Source organism: Pseudophryne corroboree, chromosome 8, assembly GCF_028390025.1.
Source record: "Pseudophryne corroboree isolate aPseCor3 chromosome 8, aPseCor3.hap2, whole genome shotgun sequence".
Lineage (NCBI taxonomy): Eukaryota > Metazoa > Chordata > Amphibia > Anura > Myobatrachidae > Pseudophryne > Pseudophryne corroboree.
In genome coordinates this window covers 339119190-339135103 of record NC_086451.1, presented here as the reverse complement: position 1 = coordinate 339135103, position 15914 = coordinate 339119190, and the positions used below count along the sequence as shown (strand labels likewise).

The following is a 15914-nucleotide window of genomic DNA, read 5'->3' as shown; positions in this document are numbered from 1 at the left end:
GCTTCATTAAGAGGGCGGGACTTAGCCCTCACAGCTCTCATCAGCGCCAGTTATTTTGGTGCTGTATATGTAATTATAAAAGCGCTAACGGATCTGAGGCTTTATATAAGGGATTTCAGAACCAGGATAAGCGCTGTGTTGTGAGCTGGCAAACTCCCTCTGCGTTTCTCCGACAGGCTTTACTGTGGGTCTGTCCCCTATATGCCCAGTGTGTTTGGGTGTCGGTACATGTGTGTCGGCATGTCTGAGGCTGAGTGCTCTTCCCAGGAGGAGACTGGATTAGGGAAAGAAATGGCTGTGGGAGTGATTCTGTCTGCACCGCCGACTCCTGATTGGGTAAATGTTTTGAGTGCTTTGAATGCGAATGTGGCTTTGTTAAATAAGAGATTAGATAAATCTGAGTCTCAGAGCCAGGCATGGAAAATATCCGTGGAGGATGTGTTGTCACAAGTTCAGACCCCCTCGGGGTCACAAAAGCGTTCATTTACCCAGTTAGCAGATACAGATACCGACACGGACTCTGACTCCAGTGTCGACTATAGTGATGCCAGATTAAATCCAAAACTGGCTAAAAGCATTCAGTACATAATTGTGACGATAACAGACGTGTTAACATATCACGGAGGAACCTGCTGTTCCTGATACAAGGGTCTGTATGTCTAAAGGAAAGAAACCTGAGGTAACGTTTCCTCCCTCTCATGAACTGAATGCTCTTTTTGAAAAGTTTTGGGAAAATCCTGACAAGAAGTTTCAGATTCCCAAGAGAATTCCGGTGGCATATCCGTTCCCCTCTGGGGATAGGGAAAAGTGGGAGTCACCCCCCACTGTGGACAAAGCCCTATCACGACTGTCCAAAAAGGTAGCGCTTCCGTCCCCTGACACGGCAGACCTAAAGGAACCTGCGGATCGTAAGCAGGAAAATACATTGAAATCCATTTATGTCACTACGGGTACGCTGCTCAGACCTGCCGTTGCATCGGCGTGGGTGAGTAGCGCTATTGAAAAATGGGCAGATAATTTGTCATCTGAGATAGATACCCTGGATAGGGATAGCATTCTTTTGACGCTGGGTTATATCAGGGACACTGCAGCCTACCTAAAGGAAGCTGCGAGGAATATTGGCCTTTTGGGATCAAGGGCCAATGCCATGGCAGTCTCAGCTAGGAGAGCATTGGGGGTCATTCCGAGTTCACTCGCTAGCAGATTTTAGCAGCCTTGCACACGCTAGGCCGCCGCCCTCTGGGAGTGTATCTTAGTTTAGCAGAATTGCGAACGGAAGATTAGCAGAATTGCGAATAGAAATTTCTTAGCAGTTTCTGAGTAGCTCCAGAACTACTCACAGATTGCGATCAGCTCAGGCCGTTTCGTTCCTGGTTTGACGTCACAAACACGCCCTGCGTTCGGCCAGACACTCCCGCGTTTTTCCCTGTCACGCCTGCGTTTTTCCGCACACTCCCAGAAAACGGCCAGTTTCCGCCCAGAAACACCCACTTCCTGTCAATCACACTCCGATCACTTCAACGATGAAAAATCTTCGTTCGGACGTGAGTAAATCTACTAAGTTTTGAGCTAAAATACTAACCGCATGCGCACTGCGCACCATGCTCATTTTTGTCTTAATCGCTCCGTTGCGAAAATCGGCAACGAGCGAACAACTCGGAATGACCCCCGTTGTGCGTTCATCAATGGAATGCTGATGCTGACTCTAAGAAGGCGATGGAGTCTCTGCCGTATAAAGGTGGTGTCTTGTTTGGTGACGGCCTCGCTGACCTGGTATCTACGGCTACCGCGGGTAAGTCATCCCTTTTACCTTTTATGTTCCTACACAACAAAAGAAACCGCACCACTATCAGATGCAGTCCTTTCGGCACAATAAATTCAAAAAAGGGCGAGGGTCTTCCTTCCTTGCTTCTAGAGGAAGAGAAAAGGGAAAGAGGTCACCAGCTGTGGCAAGTTCCCAAGAGCAGAAGTCCTCTCCATCTTTTGCCAAATCCACCGCATGACACTGGGGCTTCTCTGCGGGGGTCCGCACCGGTGGGGACACATCTCAAACTCTTCAGTCAGTTCTGGGCTCATTCGGCCCTAGACCCATGGGTTTTGGAAATAGTGTCCCAGGGGTACAAGCTAGAGTTTCAAGACGTTCCCCCTCACCGACTTTTCAAATCTGCCTTACCAGCTTCTCCTCCAGACAGGGAGGTGGTATGCGAAGCAATACGGAAATTGTGTCAAAATCAAGTCATTGTCTGGGTTCCTTTGTCACAACAGAGAGAAGGCTTCTATTCGAGCCTGTTCGTGGTCCCGAAGCCAGACGGCTCAGTCAGACCGATCCTGAACCTCAAATCCCTCAATTTCTACCTACGGAAATTCAAATTCAAGATGGCATCCCTCCGGGCAGTGATATCCAGTCTGGAGGAGGGGGATTTTATGGTGTCGGTAGACATAAAGGATGCCTATTTGCATGTTCCCATTTTTCCTCCACATCAGGCTTACCTGAGACCTGAGGTTTGCAGTGCAGGATTGCCATTATCAGTTTGACGTTGCCGTTTGGTCTGTCCACGGCTCCGAGAATTTTCACCAAAGGAATGGTGGAAATGATGATTCTCTTGCGCAAGCAAGGAGTCAAAATTATCCCGTACTTGGACGATCTCCTGATAAAAGCGAGGTCCAAGGAACAATTACTGCAGAACATTACGCTCTCCCTGACAATTCTGCAACAACAAGGTTGGCTCCTAAACTTGCCAAAATCACCGTTGGTTCCGACGAAACGTCTGTCGTTCTTGGGAATGATTCTGGACACGGAATTGCAGAGAGTTTTTCTTCCAGTGGAAAAGGCTCTAGAAATTCATTACCTAGTCAAACAGATTCTGAAACCAGCAAGAGTTTCAATGCATCAATGCATACGGTTGCTGGGGAAGATGGTGGCGGCCTACGAGGCCATTCAGTTTGGCAGATTCCATGCCAGAGTGTTTCAGTGGGACCTGTTGGACAGATAATCCTGTCTTCCAAGACCAGAATCTCACTCCTGTGGGGGACTGCACAGCTCTCACCTCCTAAAGGGACGCATGTTTGGGATCCAGGACTTGATCCTTGTGACCACAGATGCGAGTCTCCGAGGCTGGGGTGCAGTCACACGAGGGGAAAACTTCCAGGGAAAATGGTCAAGCCAGGAAGCTTGTCTACACATAAACATTCTGGAATTAAGGGCCATTTATAACGGCCTTCTACAAGCGGAACGTCTTCTTCGCGATCTGCCCGTCCTGACTCAGTCGGACAACATAACAGCAGTGGCGTACATAAACCGCCAGGGTGGAACGAATAGCAGAGCGGCAATGGCAGAGGCCACAAAAGTTTTCCACTTGGCGGAAAGATATGTAAGCGCTCTGTCAGCGGTCTTCATTCCAGGTGTGGACAACTGGGAAGCAGACTTCCTCAGCAGACACGATCTCCATCAATGAGAGTGGGGTCTTCATCAAGAGGTCTTTGCAGAAGTGACAAGTAGTTGGGGAATTCCTCAAATAGACATGATGGCGTCTCGCCTCAACAAGAAACTTCCGAGATATTATTCCAAGTCGAGGGACCCTCAAGCAATAGCGGTGGACGCCCTAGTGACACCGTGGGTGTTTCAGTCGGTATATGTGTTCCCTCCAATTCCACTTATTCCAAAAGTGATAAAGATCATAAGTAGAACAAGGGTTCATGCAATCCTCATTGTTCCAGACTGGCCAAGGAGGGCCTGGTATCCAGATCATCAGGAATTGCTCGTAGGAGATCCTTGGCCTCTACGAGAGGATCTGTTACAGCAGGGGCCGTGCGTGTACCAAGACTTACTGCAGCTTCGTTTGACGGTTTGGAGGTTGAACGCCGGATCCTAGCCCGAAAGGGTATTCCCAGTGAAGTCATTCCCACACTTCTTCAGGCTAAAAAAGAAGTAACGGCAAAACATTATCACAGTATTTGGAGAAAATATGTTTCTAGGTGTGAATCCAAGAAAGCTCCTACAGATGAATTTCAGCTGGGCCGTTATCTCCATTTTCTGCAAGCAGGTGTGGATGCGGGCTTAAAATTAGGCTCAATTAAAGTACAAATTGCGTCCTTGTCAATTTTCTTTCAAAAAGAATTGGCCTCCCTTCCGGAAGTTCAGACTTTTGTGAAAGGCGTGCTGCACATCCAACCTCCCTTTGTGCCCCCAGTGGCACCATGGGATCTTAACGTGGTGTTGTAGTTCCTGCAGTCTCATTGGTTTGAACCTTTAAGTAAGGTAGAGTTTAAATTTGTCTCTTGGAAAGTGATTATGCTGTTGGCTTTGGCCTCTGCAAGGCGGGTGTCTGAATTAGCGGCTTTGTCTCACAAGAGCCCCTATTTCTCTGACGTCCTAGTGGATGCTGGGAACTCCGTAAGGACCATGCTGGGAACTCCGTAAGGACCATGGGGAATAGCGGGCTCCGAAGGAGGCTGGGCACTCTAGAAAGATTTATGACTACCTGGTGTGCACTGGCTCCTCCCACTATGACCCTCCTCCAAGCCTCAGTTAGATCTTGTGCCCGGCCGAGGTTGGATGCACACTAGGGGCTCTCCTGAGCCCTTAGAAAGAAAGTATAGATTTAGGTTTTTTATTTTCAGTGAGACCTGCTGGCAACAGGCTCACTGCAGCGAGGGACTAAGGGGAGAAGAAGCGAACTCGCCTGCTTGCAGCCGGATTGGGCTTCTTAGGCTACTGGACACCATTAGCTCCAGAGGGATCGACCGCATGCCCAGTCCTTGGTGTTCGGTCCCGGAGCCGCGCCGCCGTCCCCCTTACAGAGCCAGAAGCAAGAAGAGGTCCGGAAAAACGGCGGCAGAAGACATCAGTCTTCACCAAGGTAGCGGACAGCACTGCAGCTGTGCGCCATTGCTCCTCATACACACTTCACACTCCGGTCACTGAGGGTGCAGGGCGCTTGGGGGGGCGCCCTGAGCAGCAATAAAAACACCTTGGCTGGCAAAAATACCACAATATATAGCCCCAGAGGCTATATATGTGGTAAATACCCCTGCCAGAATCCAGAAAAAAGCGGGAGAATAGGCAGCGGAAAAGGGGCGGAGCTATCTCCCTCAGACACACTGGCGCCATTTTCTCTTCACAGTGCAACTGGAAGAAAGCTCCCCAGGCTCTCCCCTGTAGTTTTCAGGCTCAAAGGGTAAAAAAGAGAGGGGGGGGCACTAAATTTAGGCGCAATATTGTATATACAAGCAGCTATGGGGGAAAATTCACTCAGTTATAGTGTTAATCCCCTCATTATATAGCGCTCTGGTGTGTGCTGGCATACTCTCTCTCTGTCTCCCCAAAGGGCTTTGTGGGTCCTGTCCTCAGTCAGAGCATTCCCTGTGTGTGTGCGGTGTGTCGGTACAGCTGTGTCGACATGTTTGAGGAGGAGGCTTATATAGTGACGGAGCAGATGCCGATAAATGTGATGTCGCCCCCTGTGGGGCCGACACCAGAGTGGATGGTTAGGTAAAAGGTATTAACCGACAGTGTCAACTCCTTACATAAAAGGGTGGATGACGTAACAGCTGTGGGACAGCCGGCTTCTCAGCCCGTGCCTGCCCAGGCGTCTCAAAGGCCATCAGGGGCTCAAAAACGCCCGCTTATTCAGATGGCAGACACAGATGTCGACACAGAGTCTGACTCCAGTGTCGACAAGGTTGAGACATATACACAATCCACTAGGAACGTCCGTGACTTGATCCCGGCAATAAAAATGTGTTACACATTTCTGACATTAACCTCTAAAAATGGGGTTTTTATGTTTGGGGAGAAAAAGCAGGCAGTGTTTTGTTCCCCCATCAGATGAATGAATGAAGTGTGTGAAAAGCGTGGGTTCCCCCTAATAAGAAACTGGTAATTTCTAAAAAGTTACTGATGGCGTACCTTTTCCCGCCAGAGGATAAGTTACGCTGGGAGATATCCCCTAGGGTGGATAAGGCGCTCACACGGTTGTCCAAATAGGTGGCACTGCCGTTTTAGGAACGGCCACTTTGAAGGTACCTGTTGATAAAAAGCAGGAGGCTATCCTGAAGTCTGTATTTACACACTCAGGTACTAGACTGAAACCTGCAGAGCGTGCTGCTGCAGCGTGGTCGGTGACCCTGTCAAACATACTAGTTTGCTAACATGAGAACATATTAAAGACGTCGTCTTATATATGAGGGATGCACAGAGGGATATTTTGCCGGCTGGCATCCAAAATGAATGTAATGTCCATTCTGTCAGGAGGGTATTAGAGACCTGTCACTGGACAGGTGATGCTGACCTTAAAAGGCGCATAGAGATTCTGCCTTATAAGGGTGAGGAATTATTTGGGGATGGTCTCTGGGACCTCGTATCCGCAGCAACAGCTGGGAAGAAATATTTTTACCTCAGTTTTCCTCACAGACTAAGAAAGCACTGTATTATCAGGTACAGTCCTTTCGGCTTCAGAAAAGCAAGCGGGTCAAAGGCGCTTCCTTTCTGTACAAAGACAAGGGAAGAGGGAAAAAGCTGCACCAGTCAGCCTGTTCCCAGAATCATAATTCTTCTCTCGCTTCCTCTGAATCCACAGCATGACGCGGGGGCTCCACAGGTGTAGCCAGGTACAGTGGGGGGCCGTCTCAAAAGTTTCAGCGATCAGTGGGCTCGCTCACAGGGGGATCCCTGTTTCATTCAAGTAGTATTTCAGGGGTACAAGCTGGAATTCGAGATGTCTTCCCCCCCGCCGTTTCCTCAAATATGCCTTGCCGACAACTCCCTCAGGCAGGGAGGCTGTGCTAGAGGCAATTAATAAGCTGTAATACTTAAGGTGCCCCTACTTCAACAAGGACGGGGTTACTATTCCACACGGTTGGGGTACCCAAACCGCATGGTTCGGTGTGACCCTTCTTTACATTTAAAATCCTTGAACACATGCATAAAAAATTCAAGTTCAAGATGGAATCGCTCAGGGCGGTTATTGCAAGCCTGGACGAGGGGGATTACATGGTATCCCGGGACATCAAGGATGCTTACCTGCATGTCCCTATTTACTATCCTCGTCAGGAGTACCTCAGATTTGTGGTACAGGATTACCATTACCAAGTCCAGACTCTGCCGTTTGGACTGTACATGGCACCGAGGGTGTTACCAAGGTAATGGCCGGAATGATGATACTCCTTCTAAAAAGGTGGAGTTTTAATTATCCCGTACTTGGACAATCTCCTTATAAGGGCGAGGTCCAAGGAGCAGTTGCTAGTCGGGGTAGCACTATTTTGGAAAGTGCTACAACAGCACGGTTGGATTCTAAACCGTCCAGAGTCACAGCTGGTTCCTACGACACGTCTACTGTTCCTGGGGATGGTTCTGGACACAGACCAGAAATAAGTGTTTCTCCCGGTGGAGAAAGCCAAGGAGCTGTCATCTCTAGTCAGAGACCTCCTGAAGCCAAAACTTATTGCATCATTGCACGCGAGTCCTGGGAAAAACGTTAGCTTCCTACGAAGCAATCCCATTCGGCAGGTTCCATGCAAGAACTTTTCAGGGGGACCTGTTGGACAAGTGGTCCGGGTCGCATCTTCAGATGCATTAGGCTGATAACCCTGTCTCCAAGGACCAGGGTATCTCTACTGTAGTGGCTGCAGAGTGCCCATCTTCAAGAGGGCCGCAGGTTCGACATACAGGACTAGGTCCTAGTGACCATGGATGCCAGCCTTTGAGGCTGGGGGGCAGTCACACAGGGAAGAAACTTCCAGGGACTTTGGTCAAGTCAGGTGACTTTCCTACATAAATATTCTGGAACAGAGGGCCATTTACAATGCCCTGAGTCAGGCAAGGCCTCTGCTTCAAAACCAGCCGGTCCTGATCCAATCAGGCAACATCACGGCAGTCGCCCATGTAAACCAACAGGGCGGCACAGGAAGCAGGATGGCGATGGCAGAAGCCACAAGGATTCTCCGATGGGCGGAAAATCATGTGTTAGCACTGTCAGCAGTGTTCATTCCCGGAGTGGACAACTCGGAAGCAGATCTTCTCAGCAGACACGACTTCCACCCGAGAGTGTGGGGACTTCATCCAGAAGTCTTCCAAAGAATTGTACACCATTGGGAAAGGCCACAGGTGGACATGATGGCGTCCCGCCTCAACAAAAAGCTATAAAAGATATTGCGCCAGGTCAAGGGACCTTCAGGCGATAGCTGTGGACGCTCTGGTAACACCGTGGGTGTACCAGTCGTTTTATGTGTTCCCCCCTCTGCCTCTCATACCAAAGGTACTGAGAATAATAAGAAGGCGAGGAGTAAGAACAATACTCGTGGTTCCGGATTGGCCAAGAAGAGCCTGGTACCCAGAACTTCAAGAAAATGTATCAGAGGACCCATGGCCTCTGCCGCTCAGACAGGACCTGCTGCAGCAGGGGCCCTGTCTGTTCCAAGACTTACCGCGGCTACGTTTTGATGGCATGGCGGTTGAACGCCGGATCCTAAAGGAAAAGGGCATTCCGGAGGAAGTCATTCCTACGCTGATTCAAGCCAGGAAAGATGTAACTGCAAAACATTATCACCGCATATGGCGGAAATATGTTGCTTGGTGTGAGGCCAAAAAAGGCCCCAACAGAGGAATTTCAACTAGGTCGATTTCTGCATTTCCTACAAGCAGGAGTGTCTATGGGCCTAAAATTAGGCTCCATTAAGATACAGATCTCGGCTCTGTCGATTTTCTTCCAGAAAGCATTAGCTTCAGTACCTGAAGTTCAGACATTGTAAAAGGAGTGCTGCATATTCAGCCCCCGGTTGTGCCTCCAGTGGCACCTTGGGATCTCAACGTGGTGTTGAGTTTCTTAAAATCACATTGGTTTGAACCACTAAAAACCGTGGATCTAAAATATCTCACGTTGAAAGTGGTCATGTTATTGGCCTTGGTTTCGGCCAGGCGTGTATCAGAATTGGCGGCTTTGTCATATAAAAGTCCTTATCTGATTTTCCATATGGATAGGGCAGAATTGAGGACTCGTCCCCAGTTTCTCCCTAGGGTGGTATCAGTTTTTCACTTGAACCAACCTATTGTGGTGCCTGCGGCTACTAGGGACTTGGAGGATTCCAAGTTACTGGACGTAGTCAGGGCCTTGAAAAATTATGTTTCCAGGACGGCTAGAGTCAGAAAAATCGACTCGCTATTTATCCTGTATGCACCCAACAGGCTGGGTGCTCCTGCTTCTAAGCAGACTATCGCTCGCTGGATCTGTGACACGATTCAGCAGGCGCATTCTGCGGCTGGACTGCCGCATCTTAAATCAGTAAAAGCCCATTCCACAGGGAAGGTGGGCTCATCTTGGGCGGCTGCCCGAGGGGTCTCGGCTTTACAACTTTGCCGAGCTGTTACTTGGTCAGGGGCAAACACGTTTGCAAAATTCTACAAAATTGATACCCTGGCTGAGGAGGACCTGGAGTTCTCTCATTCGGTGCTGCAGAGTCACCCGCACTCTCCCGCCCGTTTGGGAGCTTTGGTATAATCCCCATGGTCCTTACGGAGTTCCCAGCATCCACTAGGACGTCAGAGAAAATAAGATTTTACTCACCGGTAAATCTATTTCTCGTAGTCCGTAGTGGATGCTGGGCGCCCATCCCAAGTGCGGATTGTCTGCAATACTTGTATATAGTTATTGCCTAACTAAAGGGTTATTGTTGAGCCATCTGTTGAGAGGCTCAGTTATATTCATACTGTTAACTGGGTATAGTATCACGAGTTATACGGTGTGATTGGTGTGGCTGGTATGAGTCTTACCCGGGATTCAAAATCCTTCCTTATTATGTCAGCTCGTCCGGGCACAGTGTCCTAACTGAGGCTTGGAGGAGGGTCATAGTGGGAGGAGCCAGTGCACACCAGGTAGTCATAAATCTTTCTAGAGTGCCCAGCCTCCTTCGGAGCCCGCTATTCCCCATGGTCCTTACGGAGTTCCCAGCATGGTCCTTACGGAGTTCCCAGCATCCACTACGGACTACGAGAAATAGATTTACCGGTGAGTAAAATCTTATTTTGATCTTCCATGAAGATAGAGCAGAGTTGAGAACTCGTCAGCAATTTCTGCCGAAAGTGGTGTCATCGTTTCACATGAACCAACCTATTGTGGTGCCAGTGGCTACTGACGCCTTAGCGGAATCGAAGTCTCTAGATGTGGTCAGAGCTTTGAAAATGTATGTAGCCAGAATGGCTCAGATTAGGAAAACGGAGGCTCTGTTTGTCCTGTATGATCCCAACAAGATTGGGGCTCCTGCTTCCAAGCAGACTATTGCACGCTGGATCTGTAATATGATTCAGCAAGCTCATTCTACGGCTGGATTGCAGTTACCGAAATCGGTGAAGGCCCATTCTACCAGAAAGGTGGGCTCATCCTGGGCGGCTGCCAGGGGGGTCTCTGCATTACAGCTTTGCCGAGCAACTACTTGGTCGGGTTTAAACACTTTTGCAAAGTTTTACAAGTTTGATACCCTGGCTAAGGAGGACCTCTTGTTTGGTCAATCGGTGCTGCAGAGTCATCCGCACTCTCCCGCCCATTCTTGAGTTGTGTAGTCCAATGATCCAAATATGTACGATAGTTTAGAACGAAGACAAGGCAAAAGAGATTAAAAAAAAAAAAGCAAAATGAGTATCAAAACGAATGATGATGTTAGTTGCTAATTACCATAATCAAAGTAATACGTTTTAGGTCCAATAGGAAAGGGGCAATGTAGCGTAAGGAAATAACAATCCTATTTATTTATGTGACAGCTGCTAAAGGCCCTGAAATACAGGGTGATATATACACAATATGAGGGCACAAAGGGGAGTAACTGCAGACATTAACGAATGACAGTGTTGCGCATCAAAATCTTTTACATTGTGATAGGGAATATAGATTGTAAGCTCCACTGGGGCAGGTACTGATGTGAATGGCCAAATATTCTCTGTAAAGCGCTGCAGAATATTTGTGCGCTATATAAATAAATGGAAATAAATAAATTACGTTTTGGTAAAGTAGTGCAGAACAAGAAGACAGTTCACCAGGGCATAAACAAACCATTTTGTTGTTTTTTGTATTTTTTTATATTGCACTTTTTAAACCTTTGTTTCAACATAACTGCCGCAAGGATAGTGACCTGGTACGTTCCAATCCTGCTTATTTGATATTGAAAGACCAGTTGTCCACTCACACACTTCTAAATCTTTGAACACATTTTAGTAAATGACCAATATATTGTGAGCCTGTTGGCAGGTGTGTATCCCTGATATGTCTGTGAACTTCATCGTTCACAGACATATTGCGTCGGTCCAGCCAATGTATGATATTTCAGCGCATCTGGCTGTGTGTATGGGCGGGCAGCACTTGCTGTATGGACCACTGGTAATTGACATGTCAACTGGGTGGGCACATTTAAATGACCGCCCAGTTGTAACATCAGGCACAACACATCGGGTGTATGCAGCTGCAAATTGTTAGAAATGTCGTGGGTTGGCCAAACCCAGGTTTGTAACCAGTTAAATTCAGGGAGAGAGCCGACTCCATTGGTACAGTAGAATACACCTTGTTCTGTTGCATTAAGCAGTATATAGAACAGCTGGATTTCAAGGCGACAGAAATGTTAGTCATTTGCAAATAATTTTCCCAGTTGAAATCGTGTTTTTTTTTCTTTTCTTTAAATGGATGGGACAGTATCTTGCAAATAATGTCTTTATTTCCCTATAGTTATAAACACACAGATGAAAAGTCCTTAAAATGTGAAGGCAGCCCAATGGAAATACCCAAAGATTTAAATAGCAAATTGGATGTCATCTACACATACTCTGTGACATTTCAGGTAAGCTGTTCGGATAATTCAGATAAGGTTCCTCATGTTCTTATACATGCAGCTGTGTTTCCTGACAGCATGGAGGATTTCAGCAGGAAGACCAGTGATCTAGACCTTTTCCATAATGCCAAAGAGCACTTACTAATATATCTTTCTGTGGCCAGCTGTAGACTAAATTGGACCTGCCATGAGGTCCTTTAATGCTATTTTTTGTGTTTCACCACATGTTGCTTTGTGCTTCATGTAGTAAAAGGGCGAGGGGAGAATTGGCACAAAAGAGGGTGCACCAAGGAGCAAGCATTTATCAGTTCTCTATTCTTTCCGCAGGCCAGCTTCCACCAGCCACACAGTAGTGCAGCTATTATCTGTAGAGTTACACAGTGCCAACTAGAACTTCACTCGCTCCATAACCAGCTTCCTCTACATGTTCTCCTGCTGTGTGGGTTGTAGGAATGCTCTGAGAATGCATAGCACTCTGTAAAGAAGTGCCCTATTCCAGAAAAATAAGGGGGGGGATCGTTTTTCCTATTTTGCAAGTGAGGCATACTAGAGAGCCGGGTGACCAGCTTTACAGGCCTGTACTTTGTTGATCTGAAGTGGCTTGCTCTGTGTACAGATCTACACCTGTTCTTTAAGGTATATAGGGGCAGATGTATTAACCTGCAAAAGGCATAAGGAAGTGATAAACCAGTGATATGTGCAAGGTGATAAATACACCTGCCAATCAGCTCCAATATGTAAATTAATAGTTAGGATCTGATTGGCTGGTACCTTTGTCACCTTGCACATATCACTGGTTTATCACTTCCTTATGCCTTCTCCAGGTTAATACATCTGCCCCATAGTGTTCATGCATTATGAGAATATACAGTAGTCTCTCTTACAAGGGTTCAGAAGAAGAGGGATAAGAGCAGAGTAGTAAAAAATGGCTTTAGCTTTATGAAGTACAAGGTGAATATTATTATTTGTTAATTTTTCACATGACTTAAATTCTTCATATACTCCTGATTGTATATTTGCAAATGATGAACAGCATGCTGTTTTTCATGGCCCTAGATGGAGTTTACTGGTTCCTTGCAGGGCCTTCAGATTGTGCAGTGTTTTATAAAACGTCATCTCTTATTATTGTGGCCGTTGTCCCAACTTTATCCCATGAGTTGAACCGGCACAAAGAGGTCAAATAGCCGGTTAGTCCATGAGTGGCTGGTCTTCCACATCGGATAGTGAGAAGTCCTCCCCATACAGTAACATTGTTGTTCTTCATAAATGCATAGTGCTGATAAGAATGTTGGTCAGTTGCAGAGTTATTTTGCCTATAAAGTTAATAATAAACGCCATTTATCATTTATTTTAGGAAAATAATACCATTACGTGGGCATCTCGCTGGGATTATATTTTGGAATCCATGCCGCATACAAATATTCAGTGGTTCAGGTAAGCCAGTGGGCAAAACATGCATGGATTACCAGTTTTTTACTTTCAGCATCTTCATTATGTGATATATACACTGCTCAAAAAAATAAAGGGAACACTTAAACAACACAGTGTAACTCCAAGTCAATCACACTTCTGTGAAATCAAACTGTCCACATGCTGTTGTGCAAATGGAATAGATAACAGGTGGAAATTATAGGCAATTAGCAAGACACCCCCTATAAAGGAGTTGTTCTGCAGGTGGTGACCACAGACCACTTCTCAGCTCCTATGCTTTCTGGCTGATGTTTTGGTCACTTTTGAAAGCTGGCGGTGCTTTCACTCTAGTGGTAGCATGAGACGGAGTCTACAACCCACACAAGTGGCTCAGGTAGTGCAGCTCATCCAGGATGGCACATCAATGCGAGCTGTGGCAAGAAGGTTTGCTGTGTCTGTCAGCGTAGTGTCCAGAGCATGGAGGCGCTACCAGGAGACAGGCCAGTACATTAGGAGACGTGGAGGAGGCCGTAGGAGGGCAACAACCCAGCAGCAGGACCGCTACCTCCGCCTTTGTGCAAGGAGGAACAGGAGGAGCACTGCCAGAGCCCTGCAAAATGACCTCCAGCAAGCCACAAATGTGCATGTGTCTACTCAAACGATCAGAAACGGACTCCATGAGGGTGGTATGAGGGCCCGACGTCCACAGGTGGGGGTTGTGCTTACAGCCCAACACCGTGCAGGACGTTTGGCATTTGCCAGAGAACACCAAGATTGGCAAATTCGCCACTGGCGCCCTGTGCTCTTCACAGATGAAAGCAGGTTCTCACTGAGCACATGTGACAGAGTCTGGAGATGCCAAGGAGAACGTTCTGCTGCCTGCCACATCCTCCAGCATGACCGGTTTGGCAGTGGGTCAGTAATGGTGTGGGGTGGCATTTCTTTGGGGGGCCGCACAGCCCTCCATGTGCTCGCCAGAGGTAGCCTGACTGCCATTAGGTACTGAGATGAGATCCTTAGACCACTTGTGAGACCATATGCTGGTGCGGCTGGCCCTGGGTTCCTCCTAATGCAAGACAATGCTAGACCTCATGTGGCTGGAGTGTATCAGCAGTTCTGCAAGACGAAGGCATTGATGATATGGACTGGCCCGCCCGTTCCCCAGACCTGAATCCAATTGAGCACATCTGGGACATCATGTTTCGCTCCATCCACCAACTGTCCAGGAGTTGGCGGATGCTTTAGTCCAGGTCTGGGAGGAGATTCCTCAGGAGACCATCCGCCACCTCATCAGAAGCATGCCCAGGCGTTGTAGGGAGGTCATACAGGCATGTGGAGGCCACACACACTACTGAGCCTCATTTTGACTTGTTTTAAGGACATTACATCAAAGTTGGATCAGCCTGTAGTGTGTTTTTCCACTTTAATTTTGAGGGTGACTCCAAATTCAGACCTCCATGGGTTAATAAATTTGATTTCCATTGATAATTTTTGTGTGATTTTGTCAGCACATTCAACTATGTAAAGAACAAAGTATTTAATAAGAATATTTCATTCATTCAGATCTAGGATGTGTTATTTTAGTGTTCCCATTATTTTTTTGAGCTGTGTATATGTGTGTGTATATGTATAATATATGTGTGTATGTATATGTGTATATATATATATATATATATATATATATGTACGTACGTACATACATACATACATACATACATACTCACATACTCACATACTCACATACTCACATACTCACATACTCACATACTCACATACTCACATACTCACATACTCACATACTCACATACTCACATACTCACACACTCTAACACACTAGGCGGGGGGGTTATGGGATCAATGTGACAACTATATGCATGTGGACATTTTGCTCTTGTCGTGCTAAGTCCATGTCATTCATTTAACAGTATACCTTCTGACCCTGTTGACCTATTGCCTGTAGTCACCTGGTGTTGACTGTCTGTGTACTGTCTATCCTTTAATCCACACCCAGTTACGTTCTCTTTCTGTCAGCCAGTTGTTTATGGACATTTTGTCATTTATTTTCAGTATAATGAACTCTCTTGTAATTGTCCTCTTCCTCTCTGGCATGGTGGCTATGATTATGTTACGGACCCTTCACAAGGATATCGCCAGATACAACCAGATAGATTCTTCTGTAAGTATTCCCTGTCTATGAAAGGCTGCATGTTTGGTTTATAAATGTGGGACCATAAAACATTTCAGAGGAGTAAAAGGCCACAAAACTGGAGGGTGCATGGACCACCATTTCTGCACCTGCTATAATGGATTTTGTTACACTGCGCTGGAAGTTACTTTGGCTTTGTATGCTGAGTTTGTCTATTTTGGAATGTATTTACTGTTTCTTTACTATGACAGTTGTATTTGCCCACTATTTATGTGTGGTGCAAAAAGGAGATTTGGCTCTTGAGGGGTATGTGGATACTGCATTCTGAGTAGAGGGACTCTTATCTATAAAACCGTTTGGTTAAAATACAGTAACATAACTTTCTAAAGGTTAGTTTTATTTTTCCGTTTTATTGTACATAAATTCAAATGTTAGCAGATGTACTGAGTTATCCTTTCTGCATTATTTTTTTGTTTAGGTTGTGGAATCATAAAGGGATGAAAGTTCTGGTTGGTAGGAGATCATAGTCTAAGCTAATGCCTCTAACGTC

The 15914-nt window shown here is 46.7% G+C and overlaps 1 protein-coding gene across 1 annotated transcript in view; it reads left to right on the top strand.

Annotated features, from left to right (window-relative positions):
- LOC134949074 (transmembrane 9 superfamily member 2-like) overlaps positions 1 to 15914 on the top strand; it is a 200838-nt gene that overhangs the window by 80775 nt on the left and 104149 nt on the right. The window contains exons 7-9 of the mRNA XM_063937428.1: positions 11706 to 11817; positions 13163 to 13242; positions 15286 to 15394. Of these exons, the coding sequence (XP_063793498.1) occupies positions 11706 to 11817; positions 13163 to 13242; positions 15286 to 15394 (301 nt within the window). The remainder of the gene's footprint in view (positions 1 to 11705; positions 11818 to 13162; positions 13243 to 15285; positions 15395 to 15914) is intronic.